Source organism: Myripristis murdjan, chromosome 20, assembly GCF_902150065.1.
Source record: "Myripristis murdjan chromosome 20, fMyrMur1.1, whole genome shotgun sequence".
Lineage (NCBI taxonomy): Eukaryota > Metazoa > Chordata > Actinopteri > Holocentriformes > Holocentridae > Myripristis > Myripristis murdjan.
The window spans coordinates 18,553,855-18,572,012 of NC_043999.1; the positions used below are offsets into that span (position 1 = coordinate 18,553,855).

The 18,158-nt window shown below is 39.1% G+C and overlaps 1 protein-coding gene across 1 annotated transcript; it reads right to left on the bottom strand.

Annotated features, from left to right (window-relative positions):
- Positions 1–586: 586 nt before the first annotated feature.
- On the bottom strand, positions 587–16,238 carry zc2hc1a (zinc finger, C2HC-type containing 1A). Its single transcript, XM_030079042.1, has 10 exons — positions 16,109–16,238; positions 15,015–15,088; positions 13,612–13,728; positions 12,958–12,984; positions 8,967–9,108; positions 7,972–8,114; positions 6,830–6,932; positions 4,870–4,945; positions 3,983–4,087; positions 587–2,615 (listed from the first exon to the last, which is right to left on the bottom strand). Exons 1-10 carry the CDS (start codon positions 16,125–16,127, stop codon positions 2,486–2,488), a joined length of 936 nt encoding a protein of 311 aa, XP_029934902.1. The 5' UTR covers positions 16,128–16,238; the 3' UTR covers positions 587–2,485.
- Positions 16,239–18,158: the final 1,920 nt, after the last annotated feature.

The window sequence follows — 18,158 nt, forward strand, 5'->3', positions numbered from 1 at the left end:
ACAGTCAGTCTCAGCACCAGCTGACACGGGACTGTCTCAGCTCACTCTGGGCTCAGCTCTTAGGTTTAGAGGGCTTTTGAGTGAAGGGTGTCTTGGGAGCTGGATTTAAGGTCATTAAAAAATTTTAGTGCTCTCTTCTGAAAGTTTATTATCAGTGGGTATCTGTCTAATTCTGCCCTACATGCATCTGTGGGTGTTTTTCTATGTACATGTTAAATGTGTCTGCAGAATTCTGCATGTAGAGATGCAATCGGGTGTTTGTCCCCGTGGGTATAGCTATGATGACTGAGTGGACCCCAAACCTCACTACCATACAGCACAGTGGGCTGGATGACGCTATCAAATATATAAAGCCAGATTTAAATTGTGATTTGGACATTATAAAATTTTCTCTTAAAGAAAAAGCTCTAAGAGCTCTAAATGCAATTAAGTGCATTCACTGCCATGCTGGAAATCCCTAATGCTTAATGATGTGGTTGTTCATGGTAAACTGGTGTTTGTTCTCCAGGCAATTAGGACGTTTTTGAAAAATCATGCCATAATATCTCTCTCTCTCTCTCTCTCTGACACACAAATTCATCACAGCTCTCTTCATATTAGTTTATTGATGGTGGATATACATGGTAATAAGTGCACAGCTGTATCTGGGCTAACAACCACTGTGTCCAGTATAGGCAAACACACCTAGCCAATCCATTTAAAGCACTGTTTGTCATGTACAGTAAATAGTGTTTGGTTCTGGTGTTGCTGGGAGAGGGAAGCTCACACAAACTCCTCAAAGTATTCAAGTAATACAATAACGAATCATAGTGATATGACAGAAAGAGTAGAGTGATACAGGATCAATATTCATGCACCTCAAGTAGAGGCATGTCCCCTCTCACTTTTTCTGGTCTAAATGTAATGTGTGGGACTAAGTATTTGTTGCTGGAATGGAAAATAGTGTTGCTCCAAGGAGGCATGTTCATTAGAAAGATTGCCTCCTTTGCTAGATAAATGTGATAAATCTGCTTTGATGCTAAAAATGTTAGTACTAATCGGCTCCACTTGGACTGGAGTACCTATCTTCAAGTATCTCTGTGGATGTGGAAGCTTAGCTGGCTTGACCACCCTTTAAGTTTCATGTGCCTCAGACTGTATTCACTTAGTGTAGTACCAGTAGATAGAGCCCAATGTTGACATTGAATCTAGCACCACATAGGGGCGCCTAAAGAAGTCACTGAAAGAATTTAGATTTCAAAAAATCTGAAAGGACAAAGAAGGAATGCCTAAAATCATTAGTATGCACATCAAATAAGTCTGAATGGCCACAGATCAAATATTCATCTCTCTCTAACACATACCTTTGTAGCACATACTGAACTGTGCCCATAACAGTTGAAAGGCCTGTGGCAGAACAGTACTAATGATTCTGGATACCTGCCATGTCCAACTGAACACTGACTTAGAGAAACACTGTAAGGGAATAAAACACATGGACCATATTCAGGTGCATTAAGATTTCATACAAATCCAAATAAAAACACATTGCATTTCTGTAGATCACACACTAAAAATGATCCCGAGTCACTGTTCATTCAATAAAAATCAAATGCAAAAGAATAAGAAAATAAATAACCCATTTCATTGTATAAAATGAGAGGGAATTAAAGTGTTTGAGTAATGCTACATTTAAAAATCCTGGTCAAGAAATGTTAGGCCAATGGTGACAGTATTGAGTGAGTTGGACAAAAACAGTGAAGTAACGTGCAATCACCCAAAAGGTAGCACTGATATTTAACAGCTCTTTCATCTTGGACTGGTCCCTGTCAAAATGATATTAAACCTTTTCCAAATTCCAAAATCTTTATCTTTACGATAATACATTGTCTTTTCAGTAGTCAATCATATTGCACGTTAATATGTTTTGTATGTGAGGGAACAGAGGGAGATGGGAGAAAGGAATGGACTGCAGATTATGGTTGGTTAAGGATTGGTATAAAAGGGCAAAAACAAGCACTCTCCACCTCTACCACATCCCCACACACCTTTCCTTTATGTCCTTTTTCACATTTAAACTGAGTTCCTAGCTTTTTTTTTTTTTTTTTAAATGTACTTTCCTCCCCTTCTCTCCACCTCCTCTACTCTTATTCTTTCATCTAAGGATGCACCAATACTAGTTTTTAACTGCTGATAGTGACTCTTGAGTATTAAACTATGAATTATTGCCAGTGTCTGATCCATTCTTGATGTAATGGTACAAACTTGGACCAGATTAGTTTGTGTTCACTGGACAAAAAAAAAAGCCAAATTAGCAAAAAACAAACATCCATCTTTTGAGTTTTATCCATTACAAATGGTGCGTCCTGTGTGTGAAAAAGAAGAGGGTCAGGCTTTGCTATCATTCCTGATCCTGTTTATTGGGTATTCATTTTTGGGCAATTTTCTGACACCCGTGTCAGTATCGGCGCATCCCTACTGTCTGTTTTTTCAATTCTGTCCTCTTTCAGATACACATCCTCCTGACCCCGCACTCGCAGCAAAATTTGGCAGACTCTACAGGGTACTTGGTCCCACACGCGTGACAGAACTTGCTCTTCATTCCACCATTGTCCACTTCACTGTTGGCATCATTCCTGAGAGGTTCAAGAGAGAAAGGAAAGCATCAACGTTACAAACCCACACTGTTTTGTCATTAATAATAAAGCAGTGTCAAATTGGTGTTAACACCAGCAATGTAAACTGAACATGAAAAGTTTTATTGATGGTGGTTTTAATGATTGTCATTTGCCAACAATGCACTGTCCGCAAATGGCAATAAAGGATCTTGATTTTTCGAGCTACTCAAAGACATCTCCAGAAAAAAAAAAAAAAAAAAAAATTGAGACTGCTTTACAGTCTCATTACTAACACTTAATTTTGAGCTACTGCAATGTTCACTAACAGCTTGTGTTTAGTCCATATTTCCAACTGACTTGTGTGGTGCCATGCAGTGTGTCATGTAAGTCAATATTTAACTAATAATAGTGCACTATGTATATTGCACACAATAGTGAGCCATACAGATTAGCTTCTGAGTTAAGTAATTTCACATAGCCTGGCACAGAAATTCCAACACTGATTATGTATCTCACTTGAAATAGTATAAGGCACATTGTACACATTGTGATATGGTGTGCAAATACTATACCACCACAAGTCGCGCAATGCATAAGAGGCAAGTATTCAGATGGCAGGCGTATTAAGTCCTTAAGCTAACCTTCAAAATGTGTGCAACTGCAGGGAACTGGGAAAAGTACTTGTAACAATTAAGTTAATTTGTGATTAAATTATATTTACAGGGCTATCCATACTGGCTCAGTGCTAGAGATCAAACAATTGCCGAAAAAATTGCTTTTTTGAATGTTCAGGTTATTCAGGAATATACAATTTTCATTTGCTCCTTGCTGCATTATTTAAACACATTATTATTATGATGTATTTAATATATTATTATAAATACATTATTTAGGGAAGATTCTAAATTATAATCATATTTACATTTTCCTTGTTTTGGGCACCATTCTACTCAATATACCCATTGGTATATACCATAAAGTCAGAAAAGGTACCTGTCCAACTTCAAAGGGGGGGAAACTTTAAAATAAATTCTCCATTTTTCAACATAATTGTTAAATAGTGTTTTTGTGACTAAATATGAACAGAAGAGCTGCATGCAATACAGCAACTAGCAACAAGAGGTCAGGACACTAGAACAATTTTACCCCTTCATGGGACCTATAGATAGATAGATAGATAGATAGATATACTTTATTGATCCCAACCAAATTCTGAAATTCTGTTGTTCATCTTTTTTTTTTTTTTTTTTTTTAAATATTCAATGTTCATTATTATAAATTACTATATGAATGAACACTATTATAACTCATTCATTATTCATTCTTGTGACTTTCTCTTGACCTCACTTGCAGATATCAAAAATCAAAAGTGAATGTTGGCTCACCTATAGTTGTAGTTGTCTATTTTCTTCTTGTTGAGTCCAACTCCAGACTGAGTGTTTCTAACAGACCCATAGCCAGAGCTCACTGCTTGAGTCCTATTCCCCACACTGACAGATGGAGGAGAGAAAAAGAGAAGAAGAGAATGTGTTAAAAGTAGAGTTAATAGGAGGGCTGGGCTTGTAAAGATGAATCAAGTTTCTAAGCACATCCCCCTCATGACCTCAGCAAACATAACTGAAGGGGAGGGAGGAGGTGCAACTCAGGTCCAAATGAATGAGAGACGAGGTCCTAATCAGTCCTAATGTTAGCTATTCATGCTGTGGCCATTAGTCTGTTGCTTTACATAAATTCAATAACAGGCAATGCTATATACAGATGCATGTTAACTTGGACGTTTAAAAACAACAGGTCTACATCATCAAATTGCACCCAGAAGACATAATAGTTTTTAAAAAAAAGTTCTACAGCATAACAGTGGAGTTAATCATGGCATGCTGCTGAGGTCATACACATTTGATATGACAGCACTTCCACTGGTATAAAAACAAACATGTCCAACCCAATTATGTTTCAGCACCAAGGTCTGCTTATTTTTCTCCAGAATAATGATGGAAGTAGCCAGTGAGTGAACCACCTTGGTTCCATAGTGTCTCTGACCTCAGTCATTTTCAAAACTCTTCCTTAAACAGATCACTGATAAAATTATCTAGCTCCAGCAATGACAAATCTAACCTGTGCAACAAGTGTAACCAAATCCCTTCCAGTAATTTCAAACACGCCTTCGAAGTTATTCCCATTTACCTCTAGTCAGAAAATGCCTTTCCCTCTTGTTTGCTTGGCAGGCTTACAGTTTTTAATATGCTTTGTGTGTGCGTGTATATATACTCACCCTGATGGAGGGCTTGTGAGGCCAGAGGGAATACTCCTCACTGAACCTGCAGAGGAGACTTTACTAGCAGGGATTCCTAGAGAGATGGAGACAAAGAGAAAGAGAGAAAAATGGAGTGAAACAGCACAACACATATTCAATGTGAAATAATCCTAGTCATCAACCACAGAGACTAAAATAGCTGTTCCTGCCCCGGTTGATGTTGGAAAGTTGATTTGGAAGTCTTTTCACGAGACATTCCATTGCAAATAAAGCAATGGATTTGAACAGAAAATCATTTAACATTAACAATATTAAAAGGACCTTTGCCCTGATGAGGGCATGCAGTCAGAAACATTGTTATATTGCTCAGTTAACAATTAGCCATCAAAATAAAGGCTTTTTAACCATTTGTGGGTACAGCTGTCTTGAATGTTTCGATATTTTTGAGTGAGACTTTCTCCTTCTCCAAAGACCACTATCTCTTTCTTTTTTGGGTAAAAATACATAAATGAATAAAATTAACCCACAATGGAGGCATGTTGCTGTGTAATAATGACTTTTGTTTAGAACACCTACTTAGAGGTAAAGGCCAAAGTGCAATTTCAAAAAACTAATTAAAAGGAGGTACAGCACAGGAAAAACACCTGTTTAAATTTATATGTATTTATTTTTCCATCAGTGTCTTCCCTGCCCTGTCATCGACTGACGACCTGTCCCCACTTTCTGCTCAGTGAACGCTGGGGTAGGCTCCACCACCCCAGCAACCTAATTAGGATAAGTGAATTGGGGGGAAAAAAAGCATATCGCCATTATCTCTCAGTGTCTTTGTTTATTTATTAATGTCTGTATGTTTGATTTCTTATAAACAATATAATAGAAAAATTGACTAATACTGTAAATTAGCTAAAATCTTGCTGAATTGTAAATCAGTTGTGGTTAATGCACTAATCCTAACCCCGACTCAAATTCATGACTCCCATACCTGTTACTTGTATCTGTACAACATATTCCACTATTGTAGTATACTTTTACTGATGGGAATTATTGGCATGGTGGGATTGGACTGTTTCCCTAAAACAGCTATCTGATAAAGACATGGTGTGTACTATATCTTAAAAAATGTAAGACGTTTTTAAAATAAAGTAACTGGGAAAGTAAATAATACGATGGAGAACAACTTCTGCTCTTTCACAGTCTGTCTGAAGTTGCTTCACACAAACAGCAGAATCTGAAAAATAGACCATGTAAAAAAAAAAAAAAAAACACAAGCAAACAAAACACACACACACACACACACACACACACACACACACACACACGTAGCCCTCAGGCCAGGCTCACCTAAGCTAGCTTCATTGTCAGCTGACTTTAATGAAGAATGAGAGGGAGAGAATGGGACTGAGTTTGAGTGTGTACGTGTGTGAGAATGAGAATGAGAGAGAGACAGGGAGAGACTGTCACCATGGTTGAGTGGATGAGTGTGTCTGATTGAGTTGTCCAAAAACTGAACAGACATGTCAACATGTTGGACTGCCAGTTGACTATAAAAATTACTTGACTGTTTTTAGTTTGCTGGTGATGTATACAATTTTGAGGATGCTTTAGTATCCAAAATGTGGACTCGTGCTAATACTGGAAATCATACTGTCCTGGTAAAATCCGACAGCAAAATGAAAAAAGAGCACCGACAGCATAGGAGCTGATCCCACAGCAGGGGTGACCAATATATCTCAATGGCACATGTTTGTTTGAGTATGAGTGCGCTTGAGGATAAGTGCAATCAATGTTAAAATTGTGTCACTGAGCTCAGCAGTAGTATTAGTTTCTACCTGTGCTAAATTTTACAACAGGTTCATGTTGCCATGACAAAATTCTTAATAGCAAGCAGATGAATCACTGCAAAATCAAAACCATTTCAAACCCATTTTTCTAGAAGGCTTTGGAGCAGTCATTTGTTCTGATCCAGCTGTGATCTCACCAGTGGACTGTCCAGGGCTTGACCTCTGGGGTAAACGAGAGGAGGCTGAGGGGATGGAGGACACAGCAGGGGAGTTGGCCTTCTTCGCGGCAGGAGGCTTATACTGGACAATGAGAGCAACAACCACTGTCAGATGAATTACAGGTGCCAGGAGGACGAAACACAAACAGGAAGCAGTATATTTAGAGCCTTTATTCACCGTCACTGGCTCAAAGGAAGACAGAAAGTGATTGGATGATAGGAAATAAATGATGTTTTAAGATTACATAACAAATTAATAAAAAGGGGAAAAAACAGAAAAAACAATTAAAATCTGCTGCACAATCAAGACAAAAATAAAACACTGAACTAATATATCAATAAAACAAAGTGATGAAACCAATAAAAATAAAAATACATTCAAAATCCCAAAGTCAAAAGTAAATACTGTAAACTGTCCCAGCCACAGGGCTACAACAAACAGAATAAGTGAAAAATTTACTGATTTGAGGAGATAGTGTAGCAAACATCAAGTTGTAATTTTATACCATTATGGTAAAAATGGGAAAACCTAACTAAAATGATGACTGCCCAAGGTTTCATCAGTTTAATGTGAAGGCAGGCATATTCAGAGCTCTTAACCAAAATCATTTGGACCCCGCCATTTTTACTGGTGGCCATTTTAACTCCCCAGTTCTACTCCATAGCTGTTGCTAAGTAACTATTAATTTTTATGCCTGCTACACAGTGGGCATCTCACCATGACAACAATACTGAAGAAATTGTTGCAGGTTTATTAAACAGCATTTCTGAAATTATACAGCAGGAGTAACAACATTTGCACTGAGAATAGCCTGACCAAGCACTCCCTCTAGAGTGCAAGAATACAGCTTGAACACTTGTGGTCTACGTGTTGCACAATACAGAATTTAGCAGGGTATAGTTATGTGTTTAAATGTTATAATGTGTTGTTTTCATGCAAGTGGATTTTGCTGTGTTATGAGGCTGTATGTTTTAAAAAAGTATCCTCCCAACCTAGAGAGTATGGATATAATAGTGGCTTTGCACTTGCATAACATGCAGAATATTTTTTACAACAAAACTCAGGTCCTCCCTGTGTGTGTGTGTGGTCACCAGTGCAGTCTGTGCATGCCACTTCCTACCTGTGTACGTGCAGGAGTTTTCTTAGCATCTCCCAACTTGCCCTTGTTGGGCATGCGGGCGGCCTGCTCCTTGCAGAACTTAATGTGTCTGTCTGCTGCATTCTCGTTGAACCTCCTCTGACAATATGGACACTGGATATAGTCTAAACACAGAAAAGGTAAAGAGAAACTACACTTGAAACTTGATATTAATGTTCTACAATGCCATAAATCCTGTGTTTTACTGACCAAACAATTACAACACCTGTAATGTGAGACATTTAATTTAAACAGATCTTTTTTTCCACTTCCTTGTAACAAAACAAAAGCACAGCTGAAAAGACAACCCTTTTAGCCTCCCAGCATTTTCCAATGCCAGGTCCATAACTAACAAAATCGACAAACTGTGCCTGCACATCACATCCAACAAGTTTTGCCGTGACTGCTGCATTTTTCTGATATCAGAGACATGGCTGCAGCCATCTACACCAGACTCGGCTATTCAACTAGCAGGTTGCACGATGCTTTCTATTCTGCCCTGCACCGAAAGTACTGAGCCCTAATTTTGTTGCATTATTATACCGTATATGATTGTGCAATGACAATAAAGATCTATCTATCTATCTATCTATCTATCTATGCTTGTGCCAGTTAAGGGATTGCCCCCACAAATTTAGGCAAAGTCATTTCCTGTTCCATATTTCCTTCTTAATTGAAAATGTGGCAAATTAGTAAAATCAAAAATTTAATTAAATGTTTAAGTCTCCTGCCCCTGGAAGCACAATTGCCATCTAAAAGCAGTCAACCTGGCTGCGGTGTGCTAAATCGACAATACACATGGTGCCATATGAATAGTCAGGACAGTAGTCAGCCTTTGGTAAACAAAACAAACAGACTGTACTTTTAGTAATTCTAAAACATTACAGTAATTTCAGTGATTATTTTTCCCCTCACAGTTTTGAGTTTGTTTGTTTGTTTGTTTTTTAAGTAAAGTTAGTTTTTTGATGAAGTGATACCTGGGTCATAAGAGGGAGGGGGCGGTGGGGGTAAGGGCCCTCCCTCCTTCATGGTCTGGGTGAGGCCCTTGGCAGCCCTGATAGTGGCAATGAACTCCTCATGTTTTCTGCGCCAGCTGGATGGCTTCTTGGGCGGCTCTGCCTGGGAAGAGGCAACAGGAGATGCACTGTTACACCAGGCAACCTTCTTGGCCTGCAATCTACATCAGAAAGCTGCTATTGCTGACATGGTGAACCTTTTGACTGCAATTGTGACATTTTTTCTTTACTTGAATTAAAGGTTTACATCCATGTTGAGTGACCACTGAACACTTGAGACAATCTGAAGTGTTTTCTATCTAACATCATTACTGTATTCTATAACTCAGGGATCTGGCTGATTAAAATGTTTTCACTGTTTACTAATTTCAAATCTCTTCCGGGAAAAGTTTGCCAGAAAGCGATGCAACCAATCAATGTCCTGTCCCAATCAAGTTTTTACATAAAATGCTGCCTGCTGAGCTGCCTCCATTTGGCTGGTTTCTGAAGGCAGCATGGATGTATCCTACTTTAGACAGGATATCCCCAAATATTTCATGTTCCACAGATGATTAAACCCAAACTGTCATACACCTGCAGAGTGTGCGTAAATGTAAGATACTGTTACTTTAATTTTACTTTTTTCCAGAAATATGTGTATTTAAGTCTCTGAACATTTACTTGTTTGTGTCAACGTCCACCATTTATTTCAGATTCAGTTTAAGTAATTGGGGTAGATTAGCATCTACCCCAGTTAAATCTGAAAATGACTGAAGTCATGAAATTACAGTACAGGCCAAAAGTTTGGACACACCTTCTCATTCAATGCGCTTTCTTTATTTTCATGACTATTTACATTGTAGATTCTCACTGAAGGAATCAAAACTATGAATGAATACATGTGGAGTTATATACTTAACAAAAAAAGGTGAAATAACTGAAAACATGTTTTATATTCTAGATTCTTCAAAATAGCCACCCTTTGCTCTGATTACTGCTTTGCACACTCTTGGCATTCTCTCCATGAGCTTCAAGAGGTAGTCACCTGAAATGGTTTTCCAACAGTCTTGAAGGAATTCCCAGAGGTGTTTAGCACTTGTTGGCCCCTTTGCCTTCACTCTGCGGTCCAGCTCACCCCAAACCATCTCGATTGGGTTCAGGTCCGGTGACCGGCCAGGTCATCTGCCGCAGCACTCCATCACTCTCCTTCTTGGTCAAATAGCCCTTACACAGCCTGGAGGTGTGTTTGGGGTCATTGTCCTGTTGAAAAATAAATGATCGTCCAACTAAACGCAAACCAGATGGGATGGCATGTCGCTGCAGGATGCTGTGGTAGCCATGCTGGTTCAGTGTGCCTTCAATTTTGAATAAATCCCCAACAGTGTCACCAGCAAAACACCCCCACACCATCACACCTCCTCCTCCATGCTTCACAGTGGGAACCAGGCATGTGGAATCCATCCGTTCACCTTTTCTGCGCCTCACAAAGACACGGCGGTTGGAACCAAAGATCTCAAATTTGGACTCATCAGACCAAAGCACAGATTTCCACTGGTCTAATGTCCATTCCTTGTGTTTCTTGGCCCAAACAAATCTCTTCTGCTTGTTGCCTCTCCTTAGCAGTGGTTTCCTAGCAGCTATTTGACCATGAATGCCTGATTCGCACAGTCTCCTCTTAACAGTTGTACTAGAGATGGGTCTGCTGCTAGAACTCTGTGTGGCATTTATCTGGTCTCTGATCTGAGCTGCTGTTAACTTGCGATTTCTGAGGCTGGTGACTCGGATGAACTTGTCCTCAGAAGCAGAGGTGACTCTTGGTCTTCCTTTCCTGGGTCGGTCCTCATGTGTGCCAGTTTCGTTGTAGCGCTTGATGGTTGTTGCGACTCCACTTGGGGACACATTTAAAGTTTTTGCAATTTTCCGGACTGACTGACCTTCATTTCTTAAAGTAATGATGGCCACTCGTTTTTCTTTAGTTAGCTGATTGGTTCTTGCCATAATATGAATTTTAACAGTTGTCCAACAGGGCTGTCGGCTGTGTAGTAACCTGACTTCTGCACAACACAACTGATGGTCCCAACCCCATTGATAAAGCAAGAAATTCCACTAATTAACCCTGATAAGGCACACCTGTGAAGTGAAAACCATTTCAGGTGACTACCTCTTGAAGCTCAAGAGAGAGAGAGAGAGAGAGAATGCCAAGAGTGTGCAAAGCAGTAATCAGAGCAAAGGGTGGCTATTTTGAAGAAACTAGAATATAAAACATGTTTTCAGTTATTTCACCTTTTTTTGTTAAGTACATAACTCCACATGTGTTCATTCATAGTTTTGATTCCTTCAGTGAGAATCTGCAATGTAAATAGTCATGAAAATAAAGAAAGCACATTGAATGAGAAGGTGTGTCCAAACTTTTGGCCTGTACTGTATATGGTGTCCTGACAGACAGCTAGCTGGGGTACATACCACGTTGTTGCAATGGGTTAGGGTTTAAATATGGCTTAAGATCTTTGTTGTATGACTTCTCTCTTCTTTCCTGTCTCTCTCTACACAAAGTAGTCTAATAAAAGGCAAAAATACTGAAAGCATAATCTTAAAGAAAAACAACAGTAGCAAAAAAAAAGCCTTTGCCAACTTCTGCTGTATTGATTCAATGACTGTTACTGATACTGATACAGCTACTGACTTAACTGTGCTTTGGTCAATCAAAAGACAGTTGCTGTCTGAGCCACCAGACAACATTAACATAGACAGGACAGCACATTATCATAGCTGCCATCCCATATCTGATTAAAATCTGTCGATGCTCTACACTATTTTGGCCAGGATATTGTGATAACTGCAGTCTATTATTTTTTTTATCAGTGCTGTATTTTTGTTTTCATGGATTAGAGGTCAACTTCTTACAATCTCTCTCTCTCACACACACACGCGCACTTTGTTTCTTCCCAACATTTAAATGTAAAAATTACAGTAACGGCATATAGCTCTGTCTTCCCATTGTCTTCCCAGTCTGAATCGTATCTAAAGCTGATGACTCCTGACAGAAGTAGTCCACTGTCATCAGAAATGCTTCTGTGGCAACACGATAGCCGCACTGACTTCCTGCTTCCTCCTATTTGGTTACAGTCCTCAAGTTCAGTAAGCCTGTCTGCCTGCCAAACACAACTGCAACATGATATCAAAAGAACTGAAGCGATTATATCCAAGAGTCTGATTGTATGATATGTCATCACTTTTGATTAAAAATGATCACTTACAGAAAATTATTAACCATTCTGCCAAGCAATCTGATAGTGAGACAGTCCTATGTGACGTAAAGCTGACCTGACCTACTCAGGCTACCAATCTGAAGCTATTGTTATTCTAGCAGTGAAGTGATGAGTGAGTTGACAGCTGCCAGTTGCAACCAAGACAACAGAAAGCATCATTTCATTGTTTGACCTGCCATCCAAACACCTGTCAGGTAGTGAAGTTTAAACTGGGCAGAGAAGGACTGAGACGCTATGTGACTCAGCCTAGGTGACCTACATTGGAACTACATGGCAACTCCAGAGGTAGTGTAATACACTACACTCTGTAGTTTAATAGTGGGTTGTTAGAAAGTAATCTGAGACATGGGTACGAATTAGCCTAAATACGCAAATTGAAAGAAATATTGTCAACAGAGTGTTAAGAAAATACAACAATAACAACAACTGTATACACTTTAAAATTCTCTACAGCCATTTGGCAAAGAGCAGTATAATCAAGTGATTTATTTTTCATTAAGAACAGCGGTGTAAGTCCACAAGTAGTTCAAGACTACTCAAGTCAGAGGAAATGAAGGAAAGCAGTATTGAGAAAGAAAGAAAGAAACAGTGTGGGTGAATGCCTTTTGGCCTTCAACAGATTCACTATCAGGCCAAGGCATACAGAAGAGCTGTGCCACTAGACTGCATGGATACAGAAAATAAAGATAAATGAAAAAACTTACTTTCTCAGTGAAGGATGAACTTTGAGACTGAAATACAATTGAAAGTGGTTTAAACTTTATAATAATTTGGCAACACAAATTTCTGAATGTCATGATTAGAATGGCAAAGCTGCAAAATGTGGGTTGTTAATCACAGGGATCATACTATGTTCCCTTTGAACAACAGGTTGTACATTGCAGTTTGAAACATTTTATCAGTTACGCCTCTTCTGGCTTCCAGGACAACAGTTGAACAAAATAAGAATTCTTCCTCTCAGACAGACCAAAACACACAAAGTTAATGCATGACAATAGCTCCGCTGTTTTGAGCCCTTTGGCCTGTGTTATGCTTAGCGAACGAAGCTAAAAAAATCTAAAGCCTCTTGACTCATGATCTCGCCTGGAAGCTGTAGAGCACATCTTACCTAGCAGCAATTACTTCAACTAAAACTGTCAAAAACATTTGCCTAACATAGACTACAGTATTTTAAGTGAAATACAGACAACTATATCACTGTAATTTGTAGGTTACAGAATACAAGTGTCACAAAACACACACATACTGAGGACAGCTTGTACAATATTACTGAAATTCTTCATGTTTCACGACTGTTTGACTCACTCCTTTCTCCTTTCTAATTCGTCATGGCATGCCTTCATTAGATGTAGCCTTACCTTTGGTTTGATGGGTTTGACAGCAGGGATGTCTGTGCCCTCGGCTCTCTGTCTACTGGAGTCAAAAACCTTCCTCTTTTTGGTTGATGCCTTCTGGCAGATGGGAATATGCTTCTTCTGCAGGTGGAAAAGAAGTTAAATACAGTGAAAATTCATCAGTTTCCACATACACATACATTTGAGGCACAGTTTAGTGGCTTTCTATTACGCTAGCTATCTACAAGCTTGAAACACATGTTCAAAATCTCTGTGTCTGTGTACAGGAGACAATTTCCTTGTAAAGCTAACCAGGCATTATTTGTGAATACAACTCATTCAGTAAGTTACTCATTCAGTAAGTGGCTTCAGTACCAATACATGATGCATCTAAATTCATCGAAGCCTCTAACTCCCCTGTATAGACACATTATCATGCGCATATCCCAAGACACACCCATACACATTAGTCGTTAATGCTAATGCTTGATGCATTAATTCTTTATGTATTTGTAGGTATGTGTGTATTACAAGGAAAAATGTTCCTCTAACTTCACTGCTGTGTTACATTAGCTCTGGTGAGCTCCAACCCTGAGGCTGTATTCCTCTGAACAGATGAGCACATCTAGCATGAGCAGATAAGCAGCATCATCACAAAAATATCACCATGTATTACAAGATGAAGTAACAGTGACAGTGATAACAATGACAGTGGAGTAAAAGCAATTATATTGATATCTATTTATACAGTTTTTACTAAATATTGTAACACTGCTATAATGGGCACTGTAAAACCCTCTCTGGAGTAAGTTAATCTCCTAGTGAAAAGCTGCACATATAAAGCCTACAAGCATATCAATATGGCCTGGGTTCTGTGACTGGATGCCCTGCCAAACATATGAAATACATAACACGACAGCAATCACCCCTAAGCCACAACTTGGCAAAACAACTTTCAGCACACAGTCTTCAGTTGTCGGTATTTTTAATCATATACACTCTGATTCAAACTTGGTAAGATTTCTAACCTTCCTTACAAAATGAACTTTACAAGTCCCTACTGGCTGACTGGAGCGCAGCCAGAGACACAATATTATCCAAAGAGCTGATATGCTGTCAGCTGATGATCACTGTGGAAAATACCACCAACACACAGGCCTTTTAACATGACCAGCAGCTTCTTCCACATGCCAAATTTATCCTCGCATTACAATATAACAACCATAAAAGCTGCTTTTTTCCCCATTTGAGCTAAATCCAGTGCATCATATGATTCATCTCCTCTTTACCAATCCTGTCCATTTTACTCTGATCTGTATCATATTGTATCTTATTCTCTTCTTTGTTGTTGATGAGAGTGCTGTTTATGAATGGAAAACAAGGCATATCAGAAAATGACCCCAAACCAAGAGGTTCTTCTTTTTTACCAGAACTTTGGGGAAAAATCTTCTTCCACAGATTTTGCATGGTATCAGGTCCTCAGCAGGAGGAGCTTCACCATCTGTAACAACCGCAGTGAGGGGCAGAGAATATAGTCAATGCAGGGGCCAGAGTAAATGTAATGATAAATAATGATGGTCAATAACAGTCTTTAACCCTCCTGTTATCTCCAAATTTAATAACACTTTTAATCAATTTGGGTCCATTTTATCCCAGCAATTTAAACTTCCAGAAAAAATATTACAACAATAATAACTATTAAAGTTTATGTGTCAGGTACATTAGGTTTCTTGTTGTCTACCTCAAAAAAAAAAAAAAAAAAAAAATACACAGAGGAATCATGTTTGCCCCTCTCAAATGTCATATGAACTGGACTGGTTCTCGCACCACTACAGGTGTGGTTATATTAGGTGAGGGCACTAAGGGGAAAATAACTAAATATGAGGCAAAAAAAAAACAACAAAAAAAAAAACGATGTTAATCATGTATTTAAAAGCGTTAACACTGAATGGAGTCAAACTGAACCCACAGATAAGGTTACTAATGATAAGGGTGGAAAGGGAAGAGAGGGGGCACGACACAGGCAATATTTTAAGAGAAAGTCAATGGTTAGTTTTGTCTTCAAGGCTGCCGTTTTGGTCACAGGTTTTGACACAATGACCCAGCCAGAGTGCCTCAACACAGTGCATGTCATGAGAGAAATGGGAGTGGGCTCATGCAGTAACATAAGGTTTGGTAGTTAGCTAAATTCAAGGACATAAAACTGTGTCTGTAGCTAGCCACAATTCTCTACTGGTGCCAATTACCAACCCAGCTACGAGCCGAGTCGTTAGCAGCGGGCTAACAGCGGCTAGCACTGATGTAGGGATCACACCCAGTCAGAGACACCGGAGCTAGCTTCATCCTCGGCCCTAACGTACCTCACTGCTCACTAAGGCTGGGCACCAAACAACAAAGAAGGTCGCTTCAAGCACAAATACAGCTCCCGAAACGAATGGCGGATAAAAAACGAATCATTTGAGAGCTTGGCTTTACAAAAAAAATAGTCAGAATATGCCCGTGAATCCACAACATATCTCACCTGCGAATTCTTCCATCATCCGCTCTTGTCTGCTGCCACTAGCAACCACAAAATAGCCTCGCGACAAGAGAGGTGTCACGTCTGTGTACTTCCGCCCATCGTTTAAGTAGTCCGGCCGTTAGTAAACGTACTTAAGTTAAAAGTAGGTTAGTTTTTCATTTTTGACAAGATATGATTTTTTTTTTTTTTTTTAATTTACATGCTCAGTTCAACCTATTATCTCTCTTTCTCTTTCCTCTGTAGGAGGCGTACTCTTATTTGCCAAATACATGTTTAGTGTTTTCTTTTTCAGTCTTTATTGAAAATACATTCTAAACATTTTAAATATGTGCTCGAAATAATGTTGCACAAAGAAACTGGAGTATGAATTTAAAAAAATGAAACTTCTGTTAAAAATAGAAAAAATAGATCATTAATATCAAATAATTAGAGAACAATACAACAAATTATTTATTCCTTAGAGTTCACAGCACAGATCGACAGTTTTATTACCTTTTTAGTGTTTATAAGTTTGGTAGTCTTTATATATTCTTTAAATTCACATAAGAAGCGATTAAACTGGGGATACGCTTTGTAATTCTGCTTTTATCAATATAAAATTTACCGTATAGGATCAATACGTTTACCATGAAATCAATGTTCACATAATGTTCGTACGCTGAATTCCTTGTGAGTACTGCACGCTGAAAGGTAGTCAAGGCATAAGACCTAACGTTGGATGTTGTTCCACAGGTGTCCTGCTTTAGTTATGATTTTCCCACAAAGGTTATTGCGTAAACTGACCGAGCGCATTAGCTGCCTTGGCTCCGTGTGTGGGGCAATTTCCGGTTTCTGTAGATTATGTTAACATTGGTCGTGAATGATCTTGACATACACGATCTTTGGCTTCCAATAGCAACTGGCTGTATTTGGAAGCCACCTCACACACCAACATGCGAATATTTCATTGGCTGTTATTGCGCCGCTTGCACGGAGGGAGTGAGTGCATTGTTCATTTTGAACAGCAGGTGGGGCGTGGGAGGCAACCCTGCGCCCTCCGTAGAGTCCAATATTATTCCCAAATATGGGAATAAAATGCAGGAATTAGCTCTGACCATTTCGCAGCAGTTTAGATATCAGTTAGACATTAGACATGTGGCTTGTTTCATTTAAGTGTTTCAAGGGCCTAATAATAATGCAGTGATACAGCAGAAACATGAGAAATCAATGTCATCTTGTAAGTGAGGACAAACAACCACAGTTATGCACTGAAATCAATTATTAGGAGAAGGTTGATTTATGTTTTTCCTCTCCACATATCCACATGGTAGACTGACACTACATAGCCCATGATGCTGCCGGAATGATGTATATAAATTACGAAATATGGGGGAAACAGTGAGTATGTCCCTTATTTGATATGTATCTCCCTTAAATGAGAGGTCTAAAGATGGCAAACACTGAAACGACTGAATGCCCCTGCCTTTGTTAGCTCAAAGACAGACACTGAAGCTGGCAAGGCTGGCAATATTGAGCACATGTGTCAGCTGAATGAGGCAATTCACAGCCGGATCCCATGAGATGACAAAAAACGTGTTGCTGAATGGCCCTCAGCCAACGCCACAACAAGATCACTGTTCAGACTGACCCACAGACAGCTCAGAACTCGGATATCCCTCTCTCTCTCTCTCTCTCTCTCTCTTCTGACCATTTAGCATTGCAAACCGATATCAGGATCCCCTGAAGATTGTTTAGATTTTATAGGTTTATTTCAAGGATGCAAGGTCTCAATTAGTGATGGATACTTACACACACACACACACACACACACACACACACACACACACAAGTGGACAGTTGTGTAGTTAACCTTTTTATGTGCTCATACTTGCAAAGCGTGTTCCTTAGTGCTTTCACTTAGAAATCACTTGGCACTGAAAATTGCCTAGTGCTCAAACATGTTTTGTTTGTACCATGTAAGTATGTACCACATCATGTTATAGTGTATCCTGATTTATACTAGAGTCTTACCAGCTTAATCAAGAGGTGCTTTAGTCGCCTAATGTCCTGT

Bases quoted from the DNA above. Each gene is read 5' to 3' on its own strand.
- zc2hc1a (XM_030079042.1), bottom strand. The intron at 12,985-13,611 runs GTAAGGCTACAT...ATTGTATTTCAG, and splicing joins TCAAACCCATCAAACCAAAG to TCTCAAAGTTCATCCTTCAC. The intron at 8,115-8,966 runs GTATCACTTCAT...TTCTGTGTTTAG, and splicing joins CCCTCCCTCTTATGACCCAG to ACTATATCCAGTGTCCATAT.